This window comes from Tachyglossus aculeatus, chromosome 23, assembly GCF_015852505.1.
Source record: "Tachyglossus aculeatus isolate mTacAcu1 chromosome 23, mTacAcu1.pri, whole genome shotgun sequence".
Taxonomy (NCBI): Eukaryota; Metazoa; Chordata; class Mammalia; order Monotremata; family Tachyglossidae; genus Tachyglossus; species Tachyglossus aculeatus.
In genome coordinates this window covers 33,079,434-33,105,319 of record NC_052088.1, presented here as the reverse complement: position 1 = coordinate 33,105,319, position 25,886 = coordinate 33,079,434, and the positions used below count along the sequence as shown (strand labels likewise).

Sequence of the window (25,886 nt, the reverse complement as noted above, 5' to 3'; positions counted from 1 at the left end):
TCACAGAAGCCAGTTGGAAATACTGCCAATTTGTCTCGCTAATGAATAATGTGGAACTGGAGATACAACCAACAGAAGTAGTGAAATGATCTAGTGACTCTTTCCAGAAAACTGGCATTTGAAATGAATATTCCAATACTACAGAGTTTTCTTTCAATAGCCCTAAGGTGCCTCATTTGTCTCGAAAGGAAAATATTAAGCAGAAATGTACAATGCTTAATGTGAAATGATGCCAGTTTATAAAGTTCAAAAAGTTCTATAAAGTTTTGATTATTTTTTTTCCTTCCAAATTTTAGGAACCAAAATTACTTTTCCATTTTTAACTGAATTGACCATTACATTTAGTTCTTGTATTTGGGAGGTTGATTTTTAGTTTCTCCCATAAGTGTGAATAACTTTTACTTGACTGAATCTGAGTATGAATGACTTTATTTTGCTTTAATCTGAAACCTAGGCAATTAGAGAAATGGAATAACAACATTTTCATTGGCATATACCCTCAAGCTTGAGAAACTGTGATCAGTTTGGCTCACATCTTATTGTAAATATAGATTTACTACCTACTGAATATTCTAGCTCCTTGTAACAGAATGAGGAAAAAGAGTAATGTAATGCACCACTAATGTAGTCTTAAACCTTTATATATACATAAACATATATATATATATATATATATATATGTATATATATATATATAATATTTTAAGTTCACAAACCCAAAAGATACCTACTTTTCAGTAAGGATCCTATTCTAAATCCTAATTGTATTTGTATAAGGCAAATAGCAATTAGGATAGGTGTCAATACCTTAGACATTCCAATGGGCTATGCAATGGATATAGTACATCAGAATGTGCATTTTTCTTATTGCAAATTATCCTACTGAAAGTAGGATCTGCTATAAAATCTTCTCTTTTGATACTCCTGTTGGTTAACTTAAAATCACAATGCCGGCTACACAATACCAAAATGTCTAATTAAATAATTTGATATAAAAATATCGGCACAAAACTGCTTTTTAAATCTGTTTATTTTGAGCAACCCAAACTCTTGTTTAAGTGCTGTTGTATTTTATTATGAGATTCCATACCCCTACAATTGGCAAATTTTGTAACCTTTTAGGTATTTCAATAAGGCATTTAGAAATACTAAGAAAAAATAACTATTCAAAGGGTTTGCTTTGTTTATAGTAACAATAAATTACGTTTCACATCTTCTTCAGCTCAAAATCCAGCTTTGACACCGAGGAAGGACTTCAAATCCTGTTAATTAACTAAGTGCGGTCCTTTAACCAGTAGCCGTTTGATTACCAATGACACGAAGAATCTCCTTATGGATGCTTCCTTCTTGGGTATTAATATTTGCGTCTCCCACTTGGCCATCTTCATACCTAAAACAAAAGCCACAGAAAAATGTAAATACTTAAAAAAAACCCACCATATTTAAAAAGGCTTCATCCGTCTGTTCAATCTGAGACAGCACACTAGATCTATCTTGACTTTTAAACTATCTATGGTATCCGTATTGATAAACCTTTAAAATGAGATATACAAACTACAAAATGAGTTACTTAAACTATCTTATTACCTGCATAATGAAGAGGGTCACTATTTAATTACTAAGGATGAATAAAGAATGCAAAAGATGCAGATTAGAAGCTTCTTGTGGGCAGGAATCCTGTCTTACTCTTAGACTCCCCCTCGCACTTACTACAATGCTCACTCTGCACAGAGTAAGTGCTCAATAAATATCACTGATTTAATAAGTAACAGTTCAAATGTTGGAAAATATGGAAAACCCTTATTCCTTCAATATTTGATTTCTCTGGGGGTGATTTTTATATAATTTCTATACAAGCCAGGCCAGTCACATTTCATCTTTTCTTTGGACTCTACTTTAACTCCCCCTCCTCTTCATTAATAATAATAATAATAATGGCATTTATTAAGTGCTTACTATATGCAAAGCACTGTTCTAAGCACTGGGGAGGTTACACGGTGATCAGGTTGTCCCATGGGGGCTCACAGTCTTAATCCCCATTTTACAGATGAGGTAACTGAGGCCCAGAGAAGTGAAGTGACTTGCCCAAAGTCACACAGCTGACAATTGGCAGAGCCGAGACTTGAACCCATGACCTCTGACTCCAAAGCCCGAGCTCTTTCCACTGAGCCACACTGCTTCTCTGCTTCATTCCATCCATAACTTTGTAGGTTGGTTTTTCAATGGTGATTATGCCCATCTCAATAATAATCCATCCCCCAGATGATCCTCAGCTCTCCCACACCAGCTTAAATATGGTGTAATCTTCATAAAACAACCATTATGCATAAGAGACTAAGAAGAATATTTCATTATCCCCTTCAATCACCTACTCGGGGAATGGATATGCTTGAATACCTCACTCCCAGCAAGAATGAAGTTTAATTCTTCGGTTTTACATTACCACTTCCTAGATTTTTCCCTGATGAATGTGATCATTCTAATCTATCTCATCTTCAACCAAGTTCGTTGCCATTTCTCCAGAACTGGTTTCCTTGTTGCTCATTACTTTAACTCATCTAGCTCTCATGATCACTTCCTCTCAGTCTTGCCTCTTTACTGCCTTATATTTTCTTTTATGAGGGCAATGATTTGTCTATACGAAGCTACGTAAAAAAAAAAAAGAAAGAGAACATAATATTAAAGAGAAAACATCCTTAAATCTTTCAGACAGGCCAAATTCTATTTCAGAATACAATTTATTCAAATGAACTTTTTCTGGCAATAGGGATTGTATCAGATGTAGTTAGTCTTAATAATGCTAAGGCATTTGCTATGGCAGAGATGGTGACAATTCAATAAAAATGGCTTTGGGAACAGAAGCTGGAGGAAAACGATAAATGAACTAATCAATAGGTGCATGCCTTGTGCCTTACAGATTAATGTGGGCCCTGTCTTCTTCACACTGTAATTAAATGTCTAAAAATGAAGATGTTACTTGAAAATGCACAGACCACTGCTGAGAAAAAGGTTGGGTGAGTAAATAATGAACACCACGAGATAGAAATGTTTAAAAATGTGGATATCACCCTCAGCCCCAGAACACTTATGTGCATATCAATCAATCAATCAATCAATCAATCGTATTTATTGAGCGCTTACTGTGTGCAGAGCACTGTACTAAGCGCTTGGGAAGTACAAGTTGGCAACATATAGAAACAGTCGCTACCCAACAGTGGGCTCACAGTCTAAAAGGGGGAGACAGAGAACAAAACCAAACATACTAACAAAATAAAATAAATAGAATAGATATGTACAAGTAAAATAAATAAATAAATAAATAAATAGAGTAATAAATATGTACAAACATATATACATATATACAGGTGCTGTGGGGAAGGGAAGGAGGTAAGATGGGGGGGATGGAGAGGGGAATGAGGGGTAGAGGAAGGAAGGGGCTCAGTCTGGGAAGGCCTCCTGGGGGAGGTGTGAGCTCTCAGGAGGGCCTTGAAGGGAGGAAGAGAGCTAGCTTGGCGGATGGGCAGAGTGAGGGCCTTCCAGGCCTGGGGGATGACGTGGGCCGGGGTTCAATGGCGGGACAGGCGAGAACAAGGCACGGTGAGGAGATTAGCGGCAGAGGAGCAGAGGGTGCGGGCTGGGCTGTAGAAGGAAAGAAGGGAGGTGAGGTAGGAGGGGGTGAGGTGATAGAGAGCCTTGAAGCTGAGGGTGAGGAGTTTCTGCCTGATATCCATAATTTATTTTAACGCCTGTCTTTCCCTTTAGACTATAAGCTCCTTGTGATCAGGGAACGTTTCTACCGACTCTGTCATACTCTACTCTGCCAAGTGCTTAGCGGTCTGTGCTCTGGACACACTAAGTGCTCAATAAACCACTGAATAAACCCGCTTATCTCCCACCATTAGATTACACACTCCTTGACAGCAGGGACTTCTTTTGTTCTAGTGTGCATGTTGCCAAGCACCTAGTACAGAGCTCTGCAAATAATCAGTGTAATAGTAATAATAATGATGGCATTTGTTAAGTGCTTACTATGTGCCAAAGTGTACAATACATTCAGTTCCCACTGCCACTGTGAAATATCTATCCTGAAGATGAAATGAACAAAACATAGACTGAAACAATGCTACAAAAAGTGACATATACAGCACACACAGAAAATAGGTACAAATTCAGATTTTTGACTTATTTTTTTGCTGTCCCTAATAGGGATATTGATCATTTCACCATGTGCATTCTACAATTTTTTCTTGTTAAACAAATCTATTGACGATAAACCAAATCACCAATGCACCATGCTGTATCGGCTTTAAGAACATAATCAGAATGCACTCAAAATTTGTTTGGAAAACCCAAGGGCATAAATGATCCAAAATGTTGCTACTCACACAAAGAAGAACCTTGTACAGACATGATCAGTGTTTGGAACAACCCATATCTCCCCATGTTTGTGCAGATCTTGTGAGGTTATCACTGCAGGATGAAAGAATACTTTTTAAGACGATGAAAGCCAGGCAGTACTTTTTCTAAAAGAAATCATTAATCCAAGTTATTTCACTTTATCACTCATAAGAGCTGCTCAAAGCACCAGCTTAACAAAAAGAAAACCATCTCATTATCCTGTCAGCAAACAGGGAGTAAACCCATGATGGGGACTGCAGACTCTGAGAGTGGAGGGTGAACACAATTTGATGACCAAGTCCTCTTCTGCACACCAAGGAACTAAGATAAACTAGCTGGAGAACAACAGCAGCTAAATGGATTCATTTCAAAACCCAAGAAGTATCACCTGAATTGCAATTGCAAAGGATACAAAGAGTGAAGTAAAATGTGATTCAAAAGCTACCATACAGAACTTTGAGAGTTGCATTACTGTATTTTTACAACAATGATAATAACACTACTAATAATAATTTTGGTACTTGTTAAGTGCTTACTATGTGCCAAGCATTGTTCTAAATGCTGGATAGGTACAAGGTAATCAGGTTGTCCTACACAGGGCTCACAGTCTTAATCCCCATTTTCCAGATGAGGTAACTGAGGCACAGAGAAGTTAAGTGATTTCCCCAAAGTCACACAGCTGATAAGTGGCAGAGGCATGATTAGAATAAACGATCTCTGACTCCTAAGCCCGTGCTCTTTCCATTGAGCCACCCCGCTTCTCTAAGAGATAGAAGGGTATAATATGCTCCACTAAAATGTCTTAAAATATAAAGTTCTATGCCTACGTTAATATATATAGCTACATCTTTTCTATAAAAGGGTTGGAAGGCGAAGCTACAAACGGTGAGATTTTAACCAATGAGTGTGCTCTGTACACAGTCAGGACTCAATAAATGCCAATGATTGGTTGATTGAAGAGGGCATGTATGTAAAAATAGCTTTTGCAAAGCTGTAGCATTTTGTCTCTACAACAGCTGGTGGCATTTTCATTTCTGTCTCTTGGTATGGCCATCTTAAAAGCTTCTGCTCTTTGAGAGTCACCTCATTTCCAATTGTTTACGCCAGGTTGTCCTGCCACTAGCTACTGCTTTTCAGCGAAAGAGGTTTTGCTTCACCATTGCTCAACTATATCTTTTGTCTCCCTTGCTTAGATTCCCCCCACAACAGCTCATCACAGACCAACTGTCTGTCTCTGTTGTTTTCCATCCATGTCACAGGGCAGTAAATGTTTAATTCCAAGAGCTTTGCTTTATTTTTGTTTTCTTTTAAATGGTATTTGTTAAGTCCTTACGGTATCCCAGGCACTGTTCTAAGCACAGGGTTAGCTACAAGGTAATCAGGTTGAACACAGTCCATGTGCCGCATGGGGCTCACAGTCTTAATCCCCATTTTCCAGATGTGGTAACTAAGGCTCAGAGAAGTGAAGGAACTTGCCCAAGGTCACACAACAGATGAATGGCAGAGGCGGGACTAGAACCCAGATTCTTTGGACTCCCGGGCCCGGGCTCTATACACTAGACTTCAGTGATTTCCGTGCTGCTGGTTGCCTGACTTTGTTTCAGGACTTCATTCTCCTTGATCCTGATTTAAGATGTGATGGTCTGGGTTAGAAATCAGATGATGTGCCTGTGTTCAGCCCCGTTCTTGTGAATATAAGGAAAGGTCGGGACCCACAAATAGTCCATAAACAGGGCTGATTGGAGGATACCACCCACCCAGAGTTTGGTGGGACTGGGAAAAGTTGAGAGCCTAGGGGGATAGGATTGCTGGAAGAATGGAAGGAGGGACTTCACTTGGAGTCAGAGCACTAGGGCAGATAAAGAATCTCTGTTAGATACCAGCCCAGAAGCAATATGGCCTGGTGGATAGAGCAGGGATCTGGGAATATGAAGGATCTAATCCTAGCTCCACCACTTCTCTGCTGTGTGATCATGGGCAACTCGTTTCACTTCTCTGGGCCTCAGTTCCCTCATCTGTAAAATGGAGATTAAGGTGGTGAGTCCCATGTGGGACCCGATCTGTATCCAACCTGATTAGCTTGTATCTACCCCAGCGTTTAGTGCAGTGCCTGGCACATAATAAGTGCTCAACAAATTCCACAATTATTATTATTATCGATTCATGGGATTTCCTCAGACACCTTGGAACCTGGAACACATTGTTACTCCTTCCTTGTTTACACAATTTCCATTTGACCTAAAGCTTGCGAGCAAACCAGACTATCAACCTGCTCCTCTGCAGGATTTCTAAAGGATATGCTGGCATTTATATCTTGGGTTTCTCAGGACAGTGTTCCATACACAGTTAGCGCTCATTACATAGCATTGATTTCTACCTATTTATCTTCCTTTGGGTAATTACCATTGTGTTTAAAGCCCTCGGCTTGCCCTCTCCTATTTTACCTCGCCAATGTCCTATTACAACCCAGAACGCATGCTGAGCCCCTCCAATGCATAAGTACTCACTGCACTTCCATCTCTCCTACCTCAGTGCCGACCCCGTGCCCATGTCCTACCTCTGGCCTGGAACTCTGCTGCCTTCACAAAAGAAAGACCATTCTCTCCACCCTCAAAATCACGTTAAAATCACATCTCCAAGAGGCCTTCCCTGATTAAGGTTTCATTCCCCCACCTCCCTCTCCCTTCTTGGGTTGTCTACAAACTTGGATCTTTATTTTTAAGTCCTCGATATTCACCCCACCCTCAGCCCCAATGCACCTATTATAATAATAATAATCGTGGTATTTGTTAAGCACTGACTGTGTGCCAGGCACTGTACTAAACACTGAGGTGGACACATGGAAATCAGGTTGGACACAGTCCCTGTCCTACATAGGGCTCACACTCTTAATTCTCATTTTATAGATGAGGTAGCTAAGTCACAGAGATGGGAAGTGACTTGCTCAAAGTGACCCAGCGGATAACTAACATAGTCAGGATTAGAACCCATGTCCTTCTGACTCTCAGGACCATGCCCTATCCACTAGGCCACATGGCTTCTCACACTTAGCATAAATGCTCTGCATACAATAAGCGCTCAGTAAATACCAGAGATTGGTTGATCACCATGAAGTTTACCCTATTATACTGCACTCTCCTAAGGGCTTAGCGCACTGCTCCGTACAAAGTAAGTGTTCGATCAATACCACTGACTGATTAATTGATGAAATCCCAAGAATCAATCATCTCTGATTTGGTAACATAAGAGAGTTTCCTCACATCCTTTAATGATAAAAACTTTGGAGCCCTAGTTATCAGTAGAGGAGGCTAAAAAATATTTTTAGCTTACCTTCACATAAGGCGATGCATTTTAAGTTTCTGCTTTGCAAGAACTGAGACTGCTGTCCTTTCTTCTGTAACTAAAGTGCAAAAGGAAAATGATAATAAATATTGAGCAGTTTAAGCAAAAAGCAAAAAAACCCAGCATTGAATAGGAATTGCCAAGGAGACAAAATGGAATGTAAACTATTAAAGAGAAAGTATAACAGTCCTGGTCAGTGGACATATTCCATAACTACTCTCTGGGCAGGACTAAGAATTTAGGCATTTAAATTTGATCACTTCCGCATTACAATAAAACCAAATGGAGCAAATCTTAGGATTCAGCCACTGCCCCCATTTAATCATGGTACTGCATTGTGAATTTATATCCACACTTTATATTAAAGCAGCTTTAATAAATGCTCTATTTTTGTCATGGCAAGCTAAATAGTAATACATCTTCCTGAAACCAGCACTACAACATGGTGATTTACAATTAATCTAGATTAAGGTGGACTGCATGGGAGTTTATGCATTTGTTTTGTAGCTGTAGCTTCTTAAAAAGTTCATAGGTATCAGAGAACATTGATTTCTAGAGCCTTGTTCCAGCTGGTCTTCTTATCCCTTAAAGGGAGGTTGAATTCGCTGCATTATTCACCGAAAGGACTGTTTAGCTGCCTGACGCAGGATTCCTTGCTACAGGAAGCAGTTTAGTTACTGCCTGATTGTACACTATTTATCTGATACTGATGAATACTTAAATGAAAAGATTCCTGGCTCTACAGCCCAGGACTTGACTTCCTGCATCTAGCAAGCCCACAGACCCAATCATTCTGAACTTATTGATTAGTAATGTTACCTGTAATGCATTACCGCCTTTACTGTTTGAAGCAGGTTCATCCTTAGCTGATACCTTCTGCTGCTTCTTATTCATCCCTAAAGATATTAGCACAGCATTGATTCAAGGACACTGCTCCAAATGGCAGCATAAACACCTGCTCTGCCCTTGGCAGGAAATTCACTGGAAATGGCAGTGCATTTTTGGTTAGTTTGGTTAGTGTTGGGCTGTGCCACCGCATCTGGCCTAGTAGTGACAGCACGGGCTTGGGAGTCAGAAGGACCTGAGTTCTAATCCCAGCTCCACCACTTGTCTCCTGTGTGACCTTGGGCTAGTCATTTCACTTATCTGTGCCTCAGTTACTTTATCTGTAAAATGAGAATTAAGACTGTGAGTCCTATGTGGGACAGGGACTGTGTCCAAACTGATTACCGTGCATCTACCCTAGTGCTTAGGACAGTGCTCAGCAAATGGTAAGCACTATACAAATACTTGGAGAGGGGCTGCAGTGCTCTCTGGTTTGGGGGCTACCCATCCCTTTCAATATGGGATCTTTGGATATTTGTTATTTGCCCCAACCCCAACCCCACAGCACTTATGTACGTATCTTTAAATTACACATTATAAATTACTTATTTATTCATATTAATGTCTATCTCCCCCTCTAGGCTATAAGCTAAGTATACACAGGGAGCTTGTCTTCTCATTCTTTTGTGCCATACTCTCCCAAGCACTCAAAACAGCATCCCGCGAATAGTAAGCGCTCAATAAATGCCACTGATCGATTAACTAATTGAATTATTTTTTTTCAGTTTTACTGCTCTGTAGCTGGGGCTGACAAGTGGGCATCTCTGGTCCCTGGCTCAGTGGTAGAAATGAGCTGTGTATTTTCTTTTCACCCACCCAGTCTCCCCACCTAATAACAACAGTAATGGTATTTCTTAAGTGCTTACTATGCAACAAGCACTGTAATAAGCACTGGGGTGGCTACAAGCAAATCGGGTTCGACACCGTCCCAGCCCCAAGTGGGGCTCACAGTCTCAAGCCCTGTTTTACAGATAAGAAAAATGGGGCACAGAGAAGTGAAGTGACTTGCCCAAGGTCACACAGCAGAAGAGTGGCAGAGCTGGGATTAGAATCCATGACTCCTCAGCCCGGGCTATAACCTCTCCTGGGGCATCAACCCAGGGGCCAATCGTATTTATGGAGCGCGTACTGTGTGCAAAGCACTGTACCAAGCACTTAATTGGAACAGAACCATTTTAGTTTCAGAGAATACATTACATATTGAGAAGCAGTGTGGCTTAGTGGATAGAGCATGGGTCTGAGAGTCAGAAGGACATGGGCTCTAATCCCAAATTCACCACATGTCTGCTGTGGTACCTTAGGCATGTCATTTCACTTTTCTGAGCCTCAGTTACTTTATCTGTGAAATGGGGATTAAGAGTGTGAGCCCCATGTGAGACAGGGACTGTGTCCAACCTAATTAACTTGTATCTGTCCCAGTGCTTTAGAATAGTGCTTGGCACACAGTAAGAGCTTAATAAGTACCATAATAAAAATAATAAGAATAATTATAATTCAGAGGAAACCTTACATGTCCCTCGTGGACAGTCCATTCTCTGCACAAACAGCCCCTCCCCGATCCAAGCCCATGGTCAGCCTGAATCCCTCCCTCCAAAGGAGCTTCACAGAAAGCCCCACCTCCTCACCCCCACCTCCTATTTTTTTTTAATTGGATATATTAAGCGCTTACTATGTGCCAGGAACTGTTCTATGCATTGGGGCTGACACAAAATAATCAGATTGGACACAATCTTTGTCCTACATGAGGCTTAATACCCACTTCACATAAGACGGAACCAAGGCACAGAGAAGTTAAGTGACTCTCCCAAGGTCACACAGCCAACAAGTGTTGGAGCTGGGATCAGAACCCAGGTCCTTCTGATTCCCAGGCCCAAACTCTAGCCACTACGTCATGCTCCTTCTCGTCCACAGTGCTGCCCCTTGACAGAAGATAAGAGGACCTACTAATGTACTCCACGAAGGAGTCACTATAATCCGCTTGTTTATTGGATCATCTCGAAGAATTTCATCCAATGAACCGGAGATAACGTAAAATCTGTCAACTCAGCGAGGAATTGAACCCACTCTCCTGACCCCAAGTTCCGTGCTTTTTCCATTTGGCTACATTGGGAACATTTCATTTTGGCTACAACATTGCATGCATCTTGTCCCATCTCTGGTTTTGACATGTGGTAAACAATGCAGTCGTTCTGAGAAATGCAGGAATTCTACTTAACCAATCCACAGAGAGCTGTCACTAACACTTCAGTCACAGGGTAAAACATAGGAAACAACATTCAAGAAGCTGAAGTTTGGAGCAATTAAAACAATTACCTGAGTAACCAAATGATATGCTAGACAATGGACTAAGATATATTCCACTTCCATACATTGCACCATGGAGCTGAAAGAGAGTAGAGAAAGGGCTTCTATAAATAGCAACCATTTACTAAGGAAGAACAAATCTAGTCTTTGGAAGTTTAAATGTTACACAAAATTGTTCAGTACTCACTGCTCTAATATTTTAGCATCTCATTTTTGCCAATTTAGTCCTGATTAATGCTGCTTATGGTTCATAGGTTGTACTGGTCAAGGTCCTCTATACACTAGCTTTGTCTTCTGTGGAAAGTCCTGGTCTCACAAGTATATCGGATTTGCCTAACATCACTATTTATTTATTTTACTTATACGTATTCTATTTATTTTATTTTGTTAATATGTTTTGTTTTGTTTTCTGTCTCCCCTTTCTAGACTGTGAGCCCACTGTTGGGTAGGGACCGTCTCTATATGTTGCCAACTTGTACTTCCCAAGCACTTAGTACAGTGCTCTGCACACAGTAAGCGCTCAATAAATATGATTGAATGAATGAATGAATCACCCAGAAGACAATCGGCTGTATGGGATTTTTTTATGGTATTTGTTAAGCTCTTACTATGTGCCAGGCACCATTCTAAGCTCTGGAATAATAATAATTATGGTATTTGTTAAGCGCTTCCTATGTGCCAAGCACTTTTCAAAGCACTGGGGTATATACTAGGTACTCAAGATTGTCCCACGTGGGGCTCACAGTCTTAATCCCCATCTTACAAAGGAGGTAACTGAAGTACAGATAAGTTAAGTGACTTGCCCAAAGTCAGACAGCTGACAAGCGGCAGAGCAGGGATTAAAACTAAACCTTGCTTGAGTAACCACCTTTTATTTCAGCACAATTCATTCATTCATTCATTCATTCATTCAATCGTATTTATTGAGCGCTTACTGTGGGCCGAGGACTGTACTAAGCGCTTGGGAAGTACAAGTCGGCAACATATAGAGACGGTCCCTACCCAACAATGGGCTCACAGTCTACAAAAGGGAGACAGACAACAAAACAAAACATGTAGACAGGTGTCAAAATCGTCAGAACAAATAGAATTATACCTAAATGCACATCATTAACAAGATAAATGGAATAATAAATATGTACAAGTAAAATAAATAGAGTAATAAATCTGTACAAATATATACAAGTGCTGTGGGGAGGGGAAGGAGGTAGGGCCGGGGGGATGGGGAGGAGGAAAGGAAAAGGGGGGCTCAGTCTGGGAAGGCCTCCTGGAGGAGGTGAGCTCTCAGTAGGGCTTTGAAGGGAGGAAGAGAGCTAGCTTAGCGGAGGGAGGGCATTCCATATCTGTCATTTATTTTAATGTCTCTCCCTCTTGACTGCAAGTTCCCTGTGGGCAGGGAGCACGGCTACTAACTCTGGTATTTGTAGTGTTCCAGGTATTTAGTATAGTACTCTACACACAGTGTGTACTCAATGAATACTTTCGATTGATTTATTGATTGAGCACCTGCTGTATGTCGAGCACTGTACTAACCACTTGGGAGAGCAAACCAGACATAATCCCTCCCTCGAGAAATTTATACTCTAGCTGGGGAGCTGCTAAAATAGATAAAAGGAGGAAGTAGTAGAATACAAAGTTGTGCTCATAAGTGCTATGGTTTGTGGGAGGTGCATCCGTGTGCTTAGGTAAAGTGGTGATTAAAGGGGATATTAGGGTGAGGAGATGAGAAATAAATCAGAAAAGGCCTCCTAGAGGAGATGTGCTTTCATAAGGTCCTTGAAGATGGGGAGAACAATTTTTTTGTGTTTTTTGTTTAAATGGTATTTGTTAAGCTCGTTGTTGGCAGGGAATGTGTCTGCTATATTGTTATATCACACTTTCCCAAGTGCTTAGTACAGTGCTCCATCTACTGTAAGTGTTCAATAAATATAGTTGAGTGATTGATTGCTTACTATGTGCCAGGCACTGTACTAAGCGCTGAGGTTGATACAAGCTAATCAAGTTGGACACAGTCCCTGTGCCATATGGGGCTCACAGATTTAATCCCCATTTTACAGATCAGGTAAATGAGGCCCAGAGAAGTGAAGTGACTTGGCCAAGGTCATTCAGCAGACAAGTGGCAGAGCCAGGATTAGAACCCAGTTCCTCTGACTCCCCAGCCTGTGCTTCATCCACTAGGTCATATTGCTCTGACTGTTGTGAAGGGGAGGGAGTTTCAAAGTGACTTGGCCAAGGTCATTCAGCAGACGAGTGGCAGAGCCAGGATTAGAACCCAGTTCCTCTGACTCCCCAGCCTGTGCTTCATCCACTAGGTCATGTTGCTCTGACTGTTGTGAAGGGGAGGGAGTTTCGGCAGAATGGGAACTTTGAGAATGAAGCCACTGACAGGAGAGACAACAACGAGGCACAGCAAGTTGGCTTGAGAGGAAAAAGAATGTGAGCTGGGGTGTAGTGGGAGAAGAGCGAAGGGGAAGGGAGACCGAAGAAGGGGAAGGGAGATCTGACTGAGTGCCTTTAAGATGATGGCCAGGAGTAATTCTTTTGGAGGAGGGTGTTTTTAGGAAGGCTTTGAATGGGGGCGGGGGGGGAAGACTCTATTCTGGAAAATGCAACTTTTACCAACACCTACAAATCATGAAGAAAATTTACCTGCAGTCTTGTATTGGAAGCAACAACTAAGCCATTTCTCAGGATGGAGTGCCAGTTTTCGATGTGGGAGCCACTTCAATCAGGGAAAAAAAGCATTAAAATTGGTGATAGTTTTACGTGATAATCATAAATTCAGGCATCAGAGAATGATTTGGAACTCATTACACACTTAATATTTTACAGATACGATTTCAGAATATTAAAAGGAAAAATGCCATTTGCCCACGGTCTTAGTAAGCTCTACTCACTGAAATGCAAAGGTACTTCCAAAGAGTTTTTTCGCAGCTCTAAAATTGGATTCTTTGGCTGGTGGACTGCTGAGAAGAAGGAATTGATGGGGAGTGTGCATAAATTTCAATTGCTGTGAAATAAAATATGAGAAATTAAAATGTGTCAAAATAAATATATGGCCGGGGTGAAGGTTGTCTTGGATCACGTCCAGTCACATCAAACACTGCCTTGACCCAGATTCAACGGAAGGGATGGTCCCATTAAGGCTAATGACTGAAACTCAAACATGCTGTTCTTTTCTGCTCTGGGTAAGTGGTGGGGGGGGATGGGGAGGAGGAAACGCGTAACCCCTTGTCTTCCCCAATTATTCTCCCTTTCAGAGGAGACTGTGCAGGGAGGGAGATGGAGATGCCGGAATAGCTGGAGTTATTTCATTCAGGCTGCTGCAGTGGGTGAGAGCCTACCTGAAAATATGAACAGACTTCTTTGTCAGCTAAGCCAACCAGGATAATAATAATAATGATGACATTTATTAAGCACTTATTATGTGCAAAGCACTGTTCTAAGTGCTGGGGAGACTACAAGGTGATCAGGTTGTCCCACAGGGGGCTCACAGTCTTAATCCCCATTTTACAGATGAAGTAACTGAAGCACAGAAAAGTTAAGTGACTTGCCCAAAGTCACACAGCCGACAATTGGCGGAGCCGGCGTTTGAACCCATAACCCCTTGGATTTGGAGGGCAGAACTCTTCTGGCCATCCATGGCTGCCCTACCTAAGTGCCCTTAACGTCCGGCTAGAAATAGCTCTGCTTAGGCTTCAAGGGTGTCTTTCCTTTTGGCCAAGTGCCTTTATGTTCTCCCACGGAGAAGCAGCAGGATATAGTGGATAGAGCACGGGCTTGGGAGTCAGAAGGGCACGGGTTCTAATCCTAGCTCCGCCACTTGACTCCTGTTGTCACTTCACTTCTCTGTGCCTCAGTTACCTCATCTGTAAAATGGGGATTGAAAATGTGAGCCCCGTACGGGACAGACACTTTGCCCAACTCGATTTGCTTGTATTCACCCTAGCGCTTAATACAGTGCCTGGCACTGAGAAAGTGCTCAACAAATACCATAATTATTTTATCCCCTAAAGAAAGCTGACATCTTCCTCTAGGATGATCAATAACGTTCTCTACAATGAGACCAGAAACCAGTACAGGGTTTAAGCAATTTAAATCATGAATGGTATTACTTCAGATATGACCTTGAATCTCCATGCAAATGTGAGGTCACCTTAGTACCCAAATTATTAGATTTCAAGTTCACATTTTTGAAACATATGTTTGTGATTGTGATGGTTTCTCTACAGCAATAACCAGATTCACGGGATATGAGATTGCAACAACTCAATTCAAATAAACAATGAATGTTAAAGTAAAAATAATAGCTAGGAAATGTATCTTCTCAAACACTAGGTGGAATGTCTGAGCCTGATTTCAGTAAGAAAGCTACTCTCAACAAAATGGCAGACAGTGGACTAAACTAACACATCAGAAATGAACTAATCTAACAAAAGCTGAATTAAAATAATCACAATGAAAGCATTGCTAACACCAAAATAGTAGCAATACAAAGACAAGAAAATATAATAATAATTATGGCATTTGTTAAGCACTTACTATGTGCCAACCATTGTTCTAAGTACTGAGGTAGAGACAAGATAAACAAGTCCACATGGGGTTTCACACAGTCTATGTAGGAGGGTGAACAGGCAGTGATTCCCCATTTTGCAGGTGAAGGAACTGAGACGCAGAGAGGTTAAGTGAATTGCCCAAGGTCACAATGCAGGTAAGTGGCAGAGCTGGTATTAGAACCCAGGTGCTCTGACTTCCAGACCTGTGTTCTATCCACTAGGGGATATACAAGAATATTAACAATAATCTTTTTCAAAAGGATCCTTCTAAGTTGAAATGTAGGACGAATTCATTTCCAATGAATAAGGTGGTTCATATCCCAAGGTAGAGAAAACAATTTATCCTGGCCTTCTTATAGCCATCCATAATATTTTCATTTCACAGCATTTTCTGAAAATTCTTCCTCATTGTCTGAAATTGTATATTTCACTTTTTCTACCTCTTTCTTACATACTTCAATAGGAAAGATAGTAATAATAAGCTGATATGCAATATTGCTTGAAAAGTGTGCTATGTTCAGCTATTAACTCAAAGAACAATCTCTTAGAAAATTAACTTCAACTTTGTCTTGTGCAAAATTGAGATTGAAAACTTGGACTAATTTAGACAATGAAAACAATAGAGACTTATAAATCAATCTATGAAAATGACATGAAATAATCTCATAGACTTAAAATCATATTTAAGTTTTTCCTCTTTCAAACAAAATTCCATTTGGGCTATTAGAACAAAAGCTAAAAGGCTCCAATGTCTGCATTCTTTCTGAAATAAACAATTAACAAAGTGATTTTTTACTCTTTTTTATGGTATTTGATAAGCACTTACTATGTGCCAAGCACTGCTCTAAGCACTGCACTATAAACTTAAATTTTAGGCTACCTGTAACTAAATCTCCCAGCATAGTCACAGTATGGGAAAGTTATTCAATCATTTTTCTAACCAGGAAATTAAGGTCATGCTTTTTCTCCAAAATGAGATAGGGCAGAAAATCTTAGAGTTTCTGCTTCCTACTCCCAACCTGGTCTGTTATCTGAAAAAGATTCTTAGAGAGAACACATTCCCAGGCACATGACAATAAGGGGGTCCCAAAATGAATAGCTGTGCCTTAGCTCTGAATAACAATCATAATAATAATTATGGTATTGGTTAGGCATTTACTATATGAGAGGCACTGTACTAAGTGCTGGAAAAAATGGTAGTTGTTAAGCACTTATTACATGCCAAGCACTGTTCTAAGAGCCTGGGTAGATACAAGTCAATCAGGTTGGACACAGTCCATCCCATATATGGCTCACATTTTTAAACTCCATTTTACAGATAATATAACTGAGGCTGTGAGAAGTTAAGTGACTTGCCCCAGGTAACACAGCAGACATGTGGAGGAGCAGGATTAGAACCCAGGTCCTTCTGACTTCCAGGCCGATGCTCTATCCACTAAGCCACGCTTGTGCCTTGCTCCAAAGTTACGAGCAGGGTGACTTTCCTTCTGGCAAGGTAATCAATTCTGTCTTCCAGGTGTCATGAAACAGTTGAGTACTGTGATTTTGCCTCTCTCAGGGTCACACCTGGAGAGTTTCCAGTACTCTACCAGTCTGGACTATACAAGGGAGAGTCAAGCAGAAGCAAATCCATTCCATTCCCAGCTTGGGCAGTGGCTAGTGAGTGGAAGGCAACTGGCTACAAGTCAAAACACCCCTGTGCTGGGGAACGGTGGCAAGGGAGAGAGTCTAGGGAAGAGGCACGAGTTCACTGTGCGGAAAGGGGCAGTGGTAAACCACTTCCGTACTTTTACCAAGGAAACTCTATGGATACACTATCAGAACAATTGCAGATGGAGGTGGGGCATTCTGGGAAAGATGTGTCCATGGCATCGCTATGGGTAGGGTAGGAGATGACAGCGTAAGTCAGGACTGTGATTTTGCCCTGGTCAAGTGATTTTTAGTACTGATTTCTAACCTCATGGCAGATATCTTATTTTGGAAAGCTTCACATATATTGAACAAACAACCCCGATTTTTAAACAGGTGAATGAAATATTGCAGATCTGCATCATGATAAGGGTCTATGATGTTTTACTTAAAACCCCTTGGGATGAGTTCTGTCAATCTATAAGCCTTTCTCCAAGCTGTCTTAGTCACGTGGAAAAATCACTTACCCTGTGAACAGGGAGTTTCACAATATGCGACCTATTACTTGAAATAACCCTGAAATAAAAATGACATCAATCACTATTATGCAGAAACACTTTCTATTGAGGAAGCAAAACTTTAAGGCTTATTCTTATTGGGCCAAAGATTTTGTAGCCCTGTTATTTATTGCTTCCCAAAAGTAATTAGCTTTCATTGAGCAGGAAAGATACATATAAAACTACAAAAATCATTGAAGTCTCACAGTTAAACATGAAAACTCTGACAAATAAATATAGACTAAGTCAATGCAAATCTACAAGAATTGATACTTCCAAAGCCTTATATATCACAATTGATATTTTATTTAAACAAAGTCAAATAATTTTTCTCTCATAAAATGTTTTAACCTTAATCTCATTTGTTCCACTTTTATAAATTTTATAAATTGATATTGACAAAAGTGTCTCAATGCATTACATCCAACACATTTATGAGGATAAAGCAAAGTACAAGAAAAGTCCTTCATTTGAACGGGAAAGATCTACTTTTCCTTTATATGAAGAGAGAAAAGAATTGTGCTGAAATAAAAGGTGGTTAATCTGGCAACGTTACTCCTGCTTGAAAATTGAGTAGTCAAACTCGTACAGTAAAACAATTGTAACTAGGCAGAAGGAGGAAAGGAAACTGGTGCCTTGAAAGAAAAAAAGTGCTTAAGGAATGTGGATCACAAGTGTCCATTTAGAATATAATTTAATGAAATAGTGGTATTTTTAGAGGGCTTAACTTTGTGAGGCGCACTCAACAAAGAGCTTGGTAAAGTACAAGAATACAAGAGAATACAAACTTTGCACACAAGCGCTCAGTAAATACGATGGAATGAATACAATGTAGTTTGGTAATGGATTCAGAAAATGTTTGAAATTGAAACGAGTTGAGTATTTGTGGCATAATTTAACAAATAAAATGGCTCATCCATCCTGGACCCCACATATATGTGAGTTTAAGCAGTCGTTCCTCATTAGGCTGAGACTGATATTCAGAAAGTGTCTGACTAGAGGGCTTGGATCTGGGAAGCGTGAGCAATATGTTCATGGTGTTCTAGGGATCACCCTGCCTGTTGTTGCCTCACCTTGTGCTAAAATGGAGGGCTGAAAACATTCCTCTTTCTACCCTGTTCTGTTTGTCCCTCTTGCCTGTGTGGAAAAGGGTGTCCACTGACGTCACCCTATCCAGACCACCTTTTGGGTGGGCTTCCGTTCTCTCACACCCTTATGATGGGGCTGAAGCCTTTGGAAGGGGAGCAATGGACTGGTTTTACTCTTCCTTCCTCCCTCTAGTCTCCCAATCCAACTTGTCCATGGTATAGTTGATAGAGTACGGGCCTCAGAGTCAGAAGATCATGAGTTCTAATCCTGGCTCTGTCGCTTGTCCGCTGTGTGGCTTTAGGCAAGTGACTTCACTTCTCTGTGCCTCAGTTACCTCATCTGGAAAATGGGGATTAAAACTTTGAGCTCCATGCAGGACAGGGACTGTATCCAACCTGATTTGCTGGTATCCACCCCAGGGCTTAGTACAGTGCCTGGCACATAATAAGCCCTTAACAAAGACCACAAGGCCTGGACTGTTTATCCAGAGGATAATTCATGGTCTAATCTAGCCCACCTTCCTTCCCGCTGCCTGGACTCATCCTTCTCCTCAACACCAAGACATCTCTAAGCCCTGGAGAAACAAGTCAACCATCTACAGCTCCTTCTGGGGATTTCTTGACCTAATCTAGGTCTACCTCCCATCCGGATGTTTCCGCATTGCTGCAGTTGGGAAGAGCACTACTTGGGAACTGGGAGATCTGAGTTCCAGTTCTTCCAGGAGCTGGCTAATGTAGATGAAGACCACATGTACCGTGATTTGTGATTCACCCCTATCTGCCTAACTCACTCACTGCACTTCACACTTCAGCAGAAACATGACAGCCATCACAAACTACAAACCCTAGGACAGAGCCTTGGTCTTTTCCTCCTTATGGGAGGACTCCCCCATCACTGCTCTTCCCAACATCACAAATATGGCAGCCTTCCACTTGGGAATGGTGCTTCAATATCCTGATCTTCATTTCTACATTTCCCCCTCTTGTCTCCTGCCAACCCCTATCATTTGGGTATTACTGTGGGAAGGGAGTCTGTTGGGTAATCCAATCCACCCTTCCAATCATGTCTCCACCTGTGTCATTCACATTAGCAATGGCAGGCATTTGTGCGGGCACTTTGTGGGAAGAAAGAAGCGGGTGTGATGTCTAAGAAAATATAAGCGCTGCTGTAAGGCTGTTGGTAAGAATGCTAGGGATGTCTGAATGCGTCCATCTATGTGGGTGGACATTTATAGCCATGGAAGTGATTTAAATAATTCACATCTAGGCAATACCAAAAGTGACATTTTAAGAACGATAATGTATTAAGGCTTATGGTGGAGGAGCCAGGGAGAGACTCATGATTGATTCAACCATTCTCCAAGCATCACAGAAATCTTAGAAAGATGAATTTAGTTCAGTACTAAGACAGAGAGAAAGGGAAAGGCTCAGGCTAAACCTTCACTTCTCTAATTATGCAAATTTTAATAAGTATACATACAGGCAAACTCTCATAAATTTCCCAAGTCCTATAAAGCTTTCTTGGGCCTAGGCTCATGACTCAGTGACCATGACAGTTAGGATAGTCAGGGCTGATCTGGTCAAAGTTACCTCTTCACAAAGGGTTCCGGTCTTCCAGAAGATTCTGGGAAATGCAATCCTTCCGGGCTTTAAGGAATGTAGTTCCCGAGAGGTGTAGGATACAAAGAATGACTTTTCACTGGCTACGTTTTCAGTGAATATATTGAATAACTTCAATAAAAAAGGGTTAAAGCAGGAGTGAAAAGTTATTCCTTGTATCCTCCTCCTTTAACCCTTTTTACACAGAAGTTACATCTCTACTTGGGGTCTGAATATTTTCACAAAGTGGGAGGAAAAAGGGACTGTTTCTACCCTAATTTCCAGTGCTTAATTTGGCCCAGATTCACTGTTTCTTGTTAAGGGTTGGGAGCGTGGTATTGATATTCACTGGGCCCTTGGTTTCTATTTCATTTAAAATTAAGCCTATGACCCTATATAGTGTTTAATGGTAAAACAATTAAAACCTATGTCCAAAAACTACAAACATATTGTGACAGAAGAACTACAGTCAAATAAAATGCATAATCTTTTATTGTCGGACTCAACATGTACTGCATTCTTCTGCGAGGCATTTATTAATAAATCAATTGATCATATTTATTGATGACCTACTGTGTGCAGAGCACTTTACTAACACTTGGGAGACTACAATATAACAGACCTGGATAGACAAGTTCACTACATGAGACAATAGGAACAGCTGAAGTAGACAATTTAGCCTTCATCAAAGGACCTTTCTGGAAGACTTTTAATACTGAGGGTTAAACCATAAATAGATACGCTGCCTACTACTAATGAACACAGACTAAATCTGCAAACAACTTTATATCATGAAGAAACAGAAGCTCCATACCATTGCAATAGAGGGTGAGCAAGGGGATCCTGTTTATCCATCTGCTTCTTGATTTCCAGATATGGTGCCTAGAAAAAACAATTATTCCCTTTCATTTTTTTCCCCATTAAAAAATGCTACTATACCACTCCTTCTCTGCCACTACAAAAAAGAATCATAAATCGATCGGTGTTTCTAATTCACATTTGTACCTTAAAAATTATGATTGTGTATTAATACAGCAATTCTAATGGGATAAATTTTAACAACATAATTAGCAAAGAGAATATTTGATAACTTACAAATAGAAACCAGATTGCATTTTTACGGATATTCGGAAATTACCTGAGGAAATTAAGACAGACGTTTCTATAAGGTAAGCTCTTCCTTAAATGAACTAAAAAAAAATCACTCCGAACTTTAACTTTCAGGAAACAAAAGGAAAATGCACCATCCTTTGTCTGTGAGGCAAGAGTTGCTCTATTTTTTCAGATGAGTAAAATGAGACACAGAGAGGCAGAGGACAATAATTCCATCTTCTCCCTATCCACGCCCTTCATAATCTTGTACACATCAATCATGGTCCTCCTCAGTTGTTCCTCAGATTATATTCATATTTTTTTAAAAACCTCATATTGAGATTACTCCATCCCCCGTTCATCTTGGTTGCTCTTCTTAGTACCATGCCCTTGCTGAAATATTGTGACCAAAAAGGCAATCAATTTACCAATTAGCGTACATTTTACTTTCTACTCTCTTTCCTTCTTTCTTCCTCTAGCTCTCCCTTTTTCCCTCCCTCTCACACTATCTCCCCTTCTCTCAATTAGGTTTTGTGTAAATCATTCAAATTTACTGAGCACTTACTGTGTACAGAACACTGAGCTAAGCAGTTGGGAGAGTACGATATAACAAAGAAGACATGTTTCCTGCCTACGACAAGCCTTCCCTTAATGCAAAGGAGAAAAGAATCAACTAGGGTAGATTTAGTAAACCATAGATTATAATAATAATAAGGAGTACAGGGTTCTAGACATAATAAGCACTCAATAAATGCTGTTGATTGATTTATTAGTATTAATGGTATTTATTGAGCTCTTGTTGTGTGCTGAGTACTGAACTAAGTGCTTGGTGGGGCACAACACTCTAAAATTGGTAGAAACGTTCCCTGCCCACAATGAGTTTACAGTCTAGTGGGATTGATTGATAGGTGCCAAACACTATACTAAGAGCTGGGGTAGATACAAGTTAATCACATTGGACATCGTCTCTGCCCCACATAGGAGTAATCTACTATGACAAAATGGAAGATTACAGAAATCATGAGAAGCAATAATCGCAACCTACCTACACTTCAGTAGGTCTTTTGGCTAGCTCAGAGAACATCCTCATCGACAAACTGGAAAACACTCCTGAATATTCAGGGAGTATACAGCTACCTGGAGAATTACTCAAGGAAAAGTAGGTTACCTTTGGCTTATGTCAAACTAAGGGGGGTGCACTGAGGATATCCCCAAGGACAGCTGCTGGACAGGGTTTATTCATTATTTTTATCAATGAACTAATGAAGGAATTGAGAGCATTTATAGTGAATTTACAGGTGATACTAAATCTTATGAGCCACGGACACTTTTGGAATAGAGGAAAAGAAGTCAATTGGGCCAATCTATAATAAAGGATTAAATTCAGTAAGGTGGTGGAATGTATTTATTTAGAGAAAGAAAAAAACCACACAAATACAGGATGGGAAAAGGATCAGTTAAACACGTGCCCTGCAGAAAAGACCCAGGGCTACAGTTGATAAAAGCTGAACGAGCCAACAATGCTACAGGTTACTTAAAAAAATCAACATCGCACTGGGATGTATCATTGGGACAATAACAAGAAAGTGTCAGAAAGTAATTCTTCTGCTATTTGCTACACTGGTCTGCTTCTTGTCAGAGTACTGTATCTAGTTTGGGCTATTAGTCTTTAAAAGTATGTTAAGAAATTCAAGGATATTGGTAGGGCAGGCTGCTAACCTGTTGTTTTCCTAGTCTTCTGGAGATAATAAATTTAAATTATGTAGATGAAATTTGGGTAATTGAAGACTTCTAGAAAACTAGACTAGCCAAGGAGGTTGTAGTTGACATTCCTGGAGATCTTTGAAGGAATAATATTCACCAGTCAATCAATACTGAACACTTACTTTGTGCAGAGCATTGTATTAAGGACTTGGGAAAATACAATAGTGGATAGTTTATTCATTCACCTGCCTAGTATCCAGTGGTTCAACAAGATGATTTCTCAAGACCCTTTCTTGCAATATAATCCTGATTCTATGACAACTAACAAAAAACATTAATAGATTACAGATTACTGAAAAATGCCTTGATAAAACCAAAGGATTACTTCAACTAAGTACCTCTGACTCCATGCCTAAGCAAAACCAAAGAAATAATCTAATTAGATTAGTGGAAATCTAAAAAAAAAAAAGACAGTACTTTACAGATTTTATCTCACTAAACATATCCGAGGATAGTGAATATCAAATTTAAAAGGTTCAAAATTATCATGCATAAATTTCCCCCCCTCACTCACATGGAGGGAATGGTTATTTAAAAGAATGGTAATTCCTATGATCTGTGACAGTTTATGAATTCACAGCTGTCTGAAAGTCATTATCATCAAAGCACATTTATTGATTGTCTACTGTTTGCAAGACTCATTGTAGGCAGGGAATGTGTCTATTATATTGTTATATTGTACTCTCCAGGCATTTAGTACAATGTTCTGCACACAGTAAGTGCTCAATAAATATGACTGACTAACTGACCAAGGCATCCAATCAGAGGACAGGAGGAAGACTGCTAAGATATCATAAGAAATTAGTCTTTACTACTGAGCATTTATCTGCCATAAGACCCAAAGTTTTATATTTTCCAAAGATAATAGATCTTAATTTTAAAATATTTTGATGCAGCTAATGCGCCTGCCGTCTACAAATGATAACAGCATCACATACATCCTTCTGACTGTATCACTGAATTAAGTTCCTTAATACTAGGTTTGTTGCCCCTGTCTCTCACTAAATGGTGCCACTGTAATGCTACCTATCTTATTTTTAGTAGGAAAAATTGAGGGTGCTCATTCTCTCCCAACTGTCCTCTGACAAAACTTTACCTGGACTCACTCACCTGTGTCATTTCTCTAATGGAAGTAATACTATCCAAGGCTTTCATCACTCGGTCATAGTTCTTCTTCTGTTGAACAAAAAAGGTCACTTTAGCTGGAACCTGCAAATCTCCACAAATCAATTTTTTCTCTACAATATTCATCCCCCCAACCCTAGAGCTGATGGGATCATGAGAAGCAGCATGGCCTGGTGGATACAGGGAGGTCCTGGGAGCCAGAAGGACCTGGGTTTTAATTCCAGCTCCGCTACCTGCCTGCTGTGTGACCTTGGTAAAGTAACTTCACTTCTCGTTGCCTCAGTTGTAAAATGGGGAGAAAGACTGTGAGCCCCACATGGGACGTGGACTGTGTCCAAACTGAATACTCTGTATCTACCCTAGGGCTTAGTACAATACCTGGCACATAGTAGGCGCTTAACTAATACCATTTTTTTTAAAAAAAGGGGGGTGCTTGGTCTCAGGGTGGACAGTGAAAATGTGGCTGGATTAGTTAGGTGAGAAAGGAGAAGGGTAAAGGACATAAAACTGCTTCTATTACTATCTGCTTACTGGGATATTACAAAAAGAACAGACTGTCCAATCATGAAACCAGGATACTGATTAATTGGGCCACCACCAATCTGAGCCATACTGCTATAGGATCTGAAGAATCCACAGACAAACTAACAAAAATCTTGCGAATCCTTGACTCTTTAAACCTAGGCTCGTGAAAGGTCCATCAGGAGTCCAATTATTCAAATGGAACTATTTACTGATTCAGTAATTTGTTTCCAAATGTCCCCCTGAGGCGCCCAGCATGGACCTCTATCTACTGCTGCTGTTTCAGAAGGCAACTAGAGATTTTTTCCACAGAGCGTTTCCTTTTTCATTGACAAATGGAAAGAGTTCCATGCTGGGCCCCAAAAATGGATTTAAAGCAATGTCGATCTAAGGAATGAGACATGCTAGAAGAATTCTGCCCCGTTCAAAAGTGGCATGACTCATCACCTGTCTATCCAATTCTATCTACTGGGTTGAATGGAAGTTAAAACCCAAAAAACTGCACATGGAAGGATGCGGAAACCACTTACCCTAGGATTGAAGGCCAACATCTGGGGATCAGTAGGATCTACTACAGAGGGATATGGCTCAAAAATGACGACTTTTCTAGGAGATTCCAATGCAGACCGGCACATAGAAACTAGTAAATCCACCACCTACAAACACACGCATGAAGACCTGGTTATTCTCCTGCAGAATATAGCAAATGATTGCTCGACAAATCATTTTCGTTTCCTAAAAAGTATCTTGCTTTCTTCTTCAAGGATTTTTTTTAATTTGGATGTTTTCTTGCTACTGCAACAACAACAAAAATCTTGGAAGAAAGCAAGATTATTTTTTATGAAATAAATCCGTTTGATTCTTCCCTCAAATTGAGACTAATTATTTAATCACTTGCTGAAAGCTCTGTGAAAATGTGCCTCAGAGACCTACTGCAATCAATCTGAAGACATAACTGAGCCCCAAGAAACTGATAAAGTTTGTCCATTTTAATTTGCACATAAAGGAAATAATAAATTTGGTCC

The 25,886-nt window shown here is 40.3% G+C and overlaps 1 protein-coding gene across 2 annotated transcripts in view; it reads right to left on the bottom strand.

Moving 5' to 3' along the window:
• Window positions 1-699: 699 nt before the first annotated feature.
• The window catches only part of PARP8 (poly(ADP-ribose) polymerase family member 8), a 142,885-nt gene continuing 117,698 nt past the window's right edge, over window positions 700-25,886 (bottom strand). For both annotated transcript variants that reach the window (XM_038765776.1, XM_038765777.1), the window contains 11 exons: window positions 25,392-25,517; window positions 24,325-24,390; window positions 21,173-21,240; window positions 17,642-17,690; window positions 13,827-13,939; window positions 13,579-13,651; window positions 10,939-11,008; window positions 8,560-8,636; window positions 7,729-7,798; window positions 4,386-4,470; window positions 700-1,390 (listed from right to left, as the gene is read on the bottom strand). In XM_038765776.1, coding sequence (XP_038621704.1) covers window positions 1,288-1,390; window positions 4,386-4,470; window positions 7,729-7,798; window positions 8,560-8,636; window positions 10,939-11,008; window positions 13,579-13,651; window positions 13,827-13,939; window positions 17,642-17,690; window positions 21,173-21,240; window positions 24,325-24,390; window positions 25,392-25,517 — 900 coding nt within the window. In that variant the 3' untranslated portion in view covers window positions 700-1,287. The remainder of the gene's footprint in view (window positions 1,391-4,385; window positions 4,471-7,728; window positions 7,799-8,559; window positions 8,637-10,938; window positions 11,009-13,578; window positions 13,652-13,826; window positions 13,940-17,641; window positions 17,691-21,172; window positions 21,241-24,324; window positions 24,391-25,391; window positions 25,518-25,886) is intronic.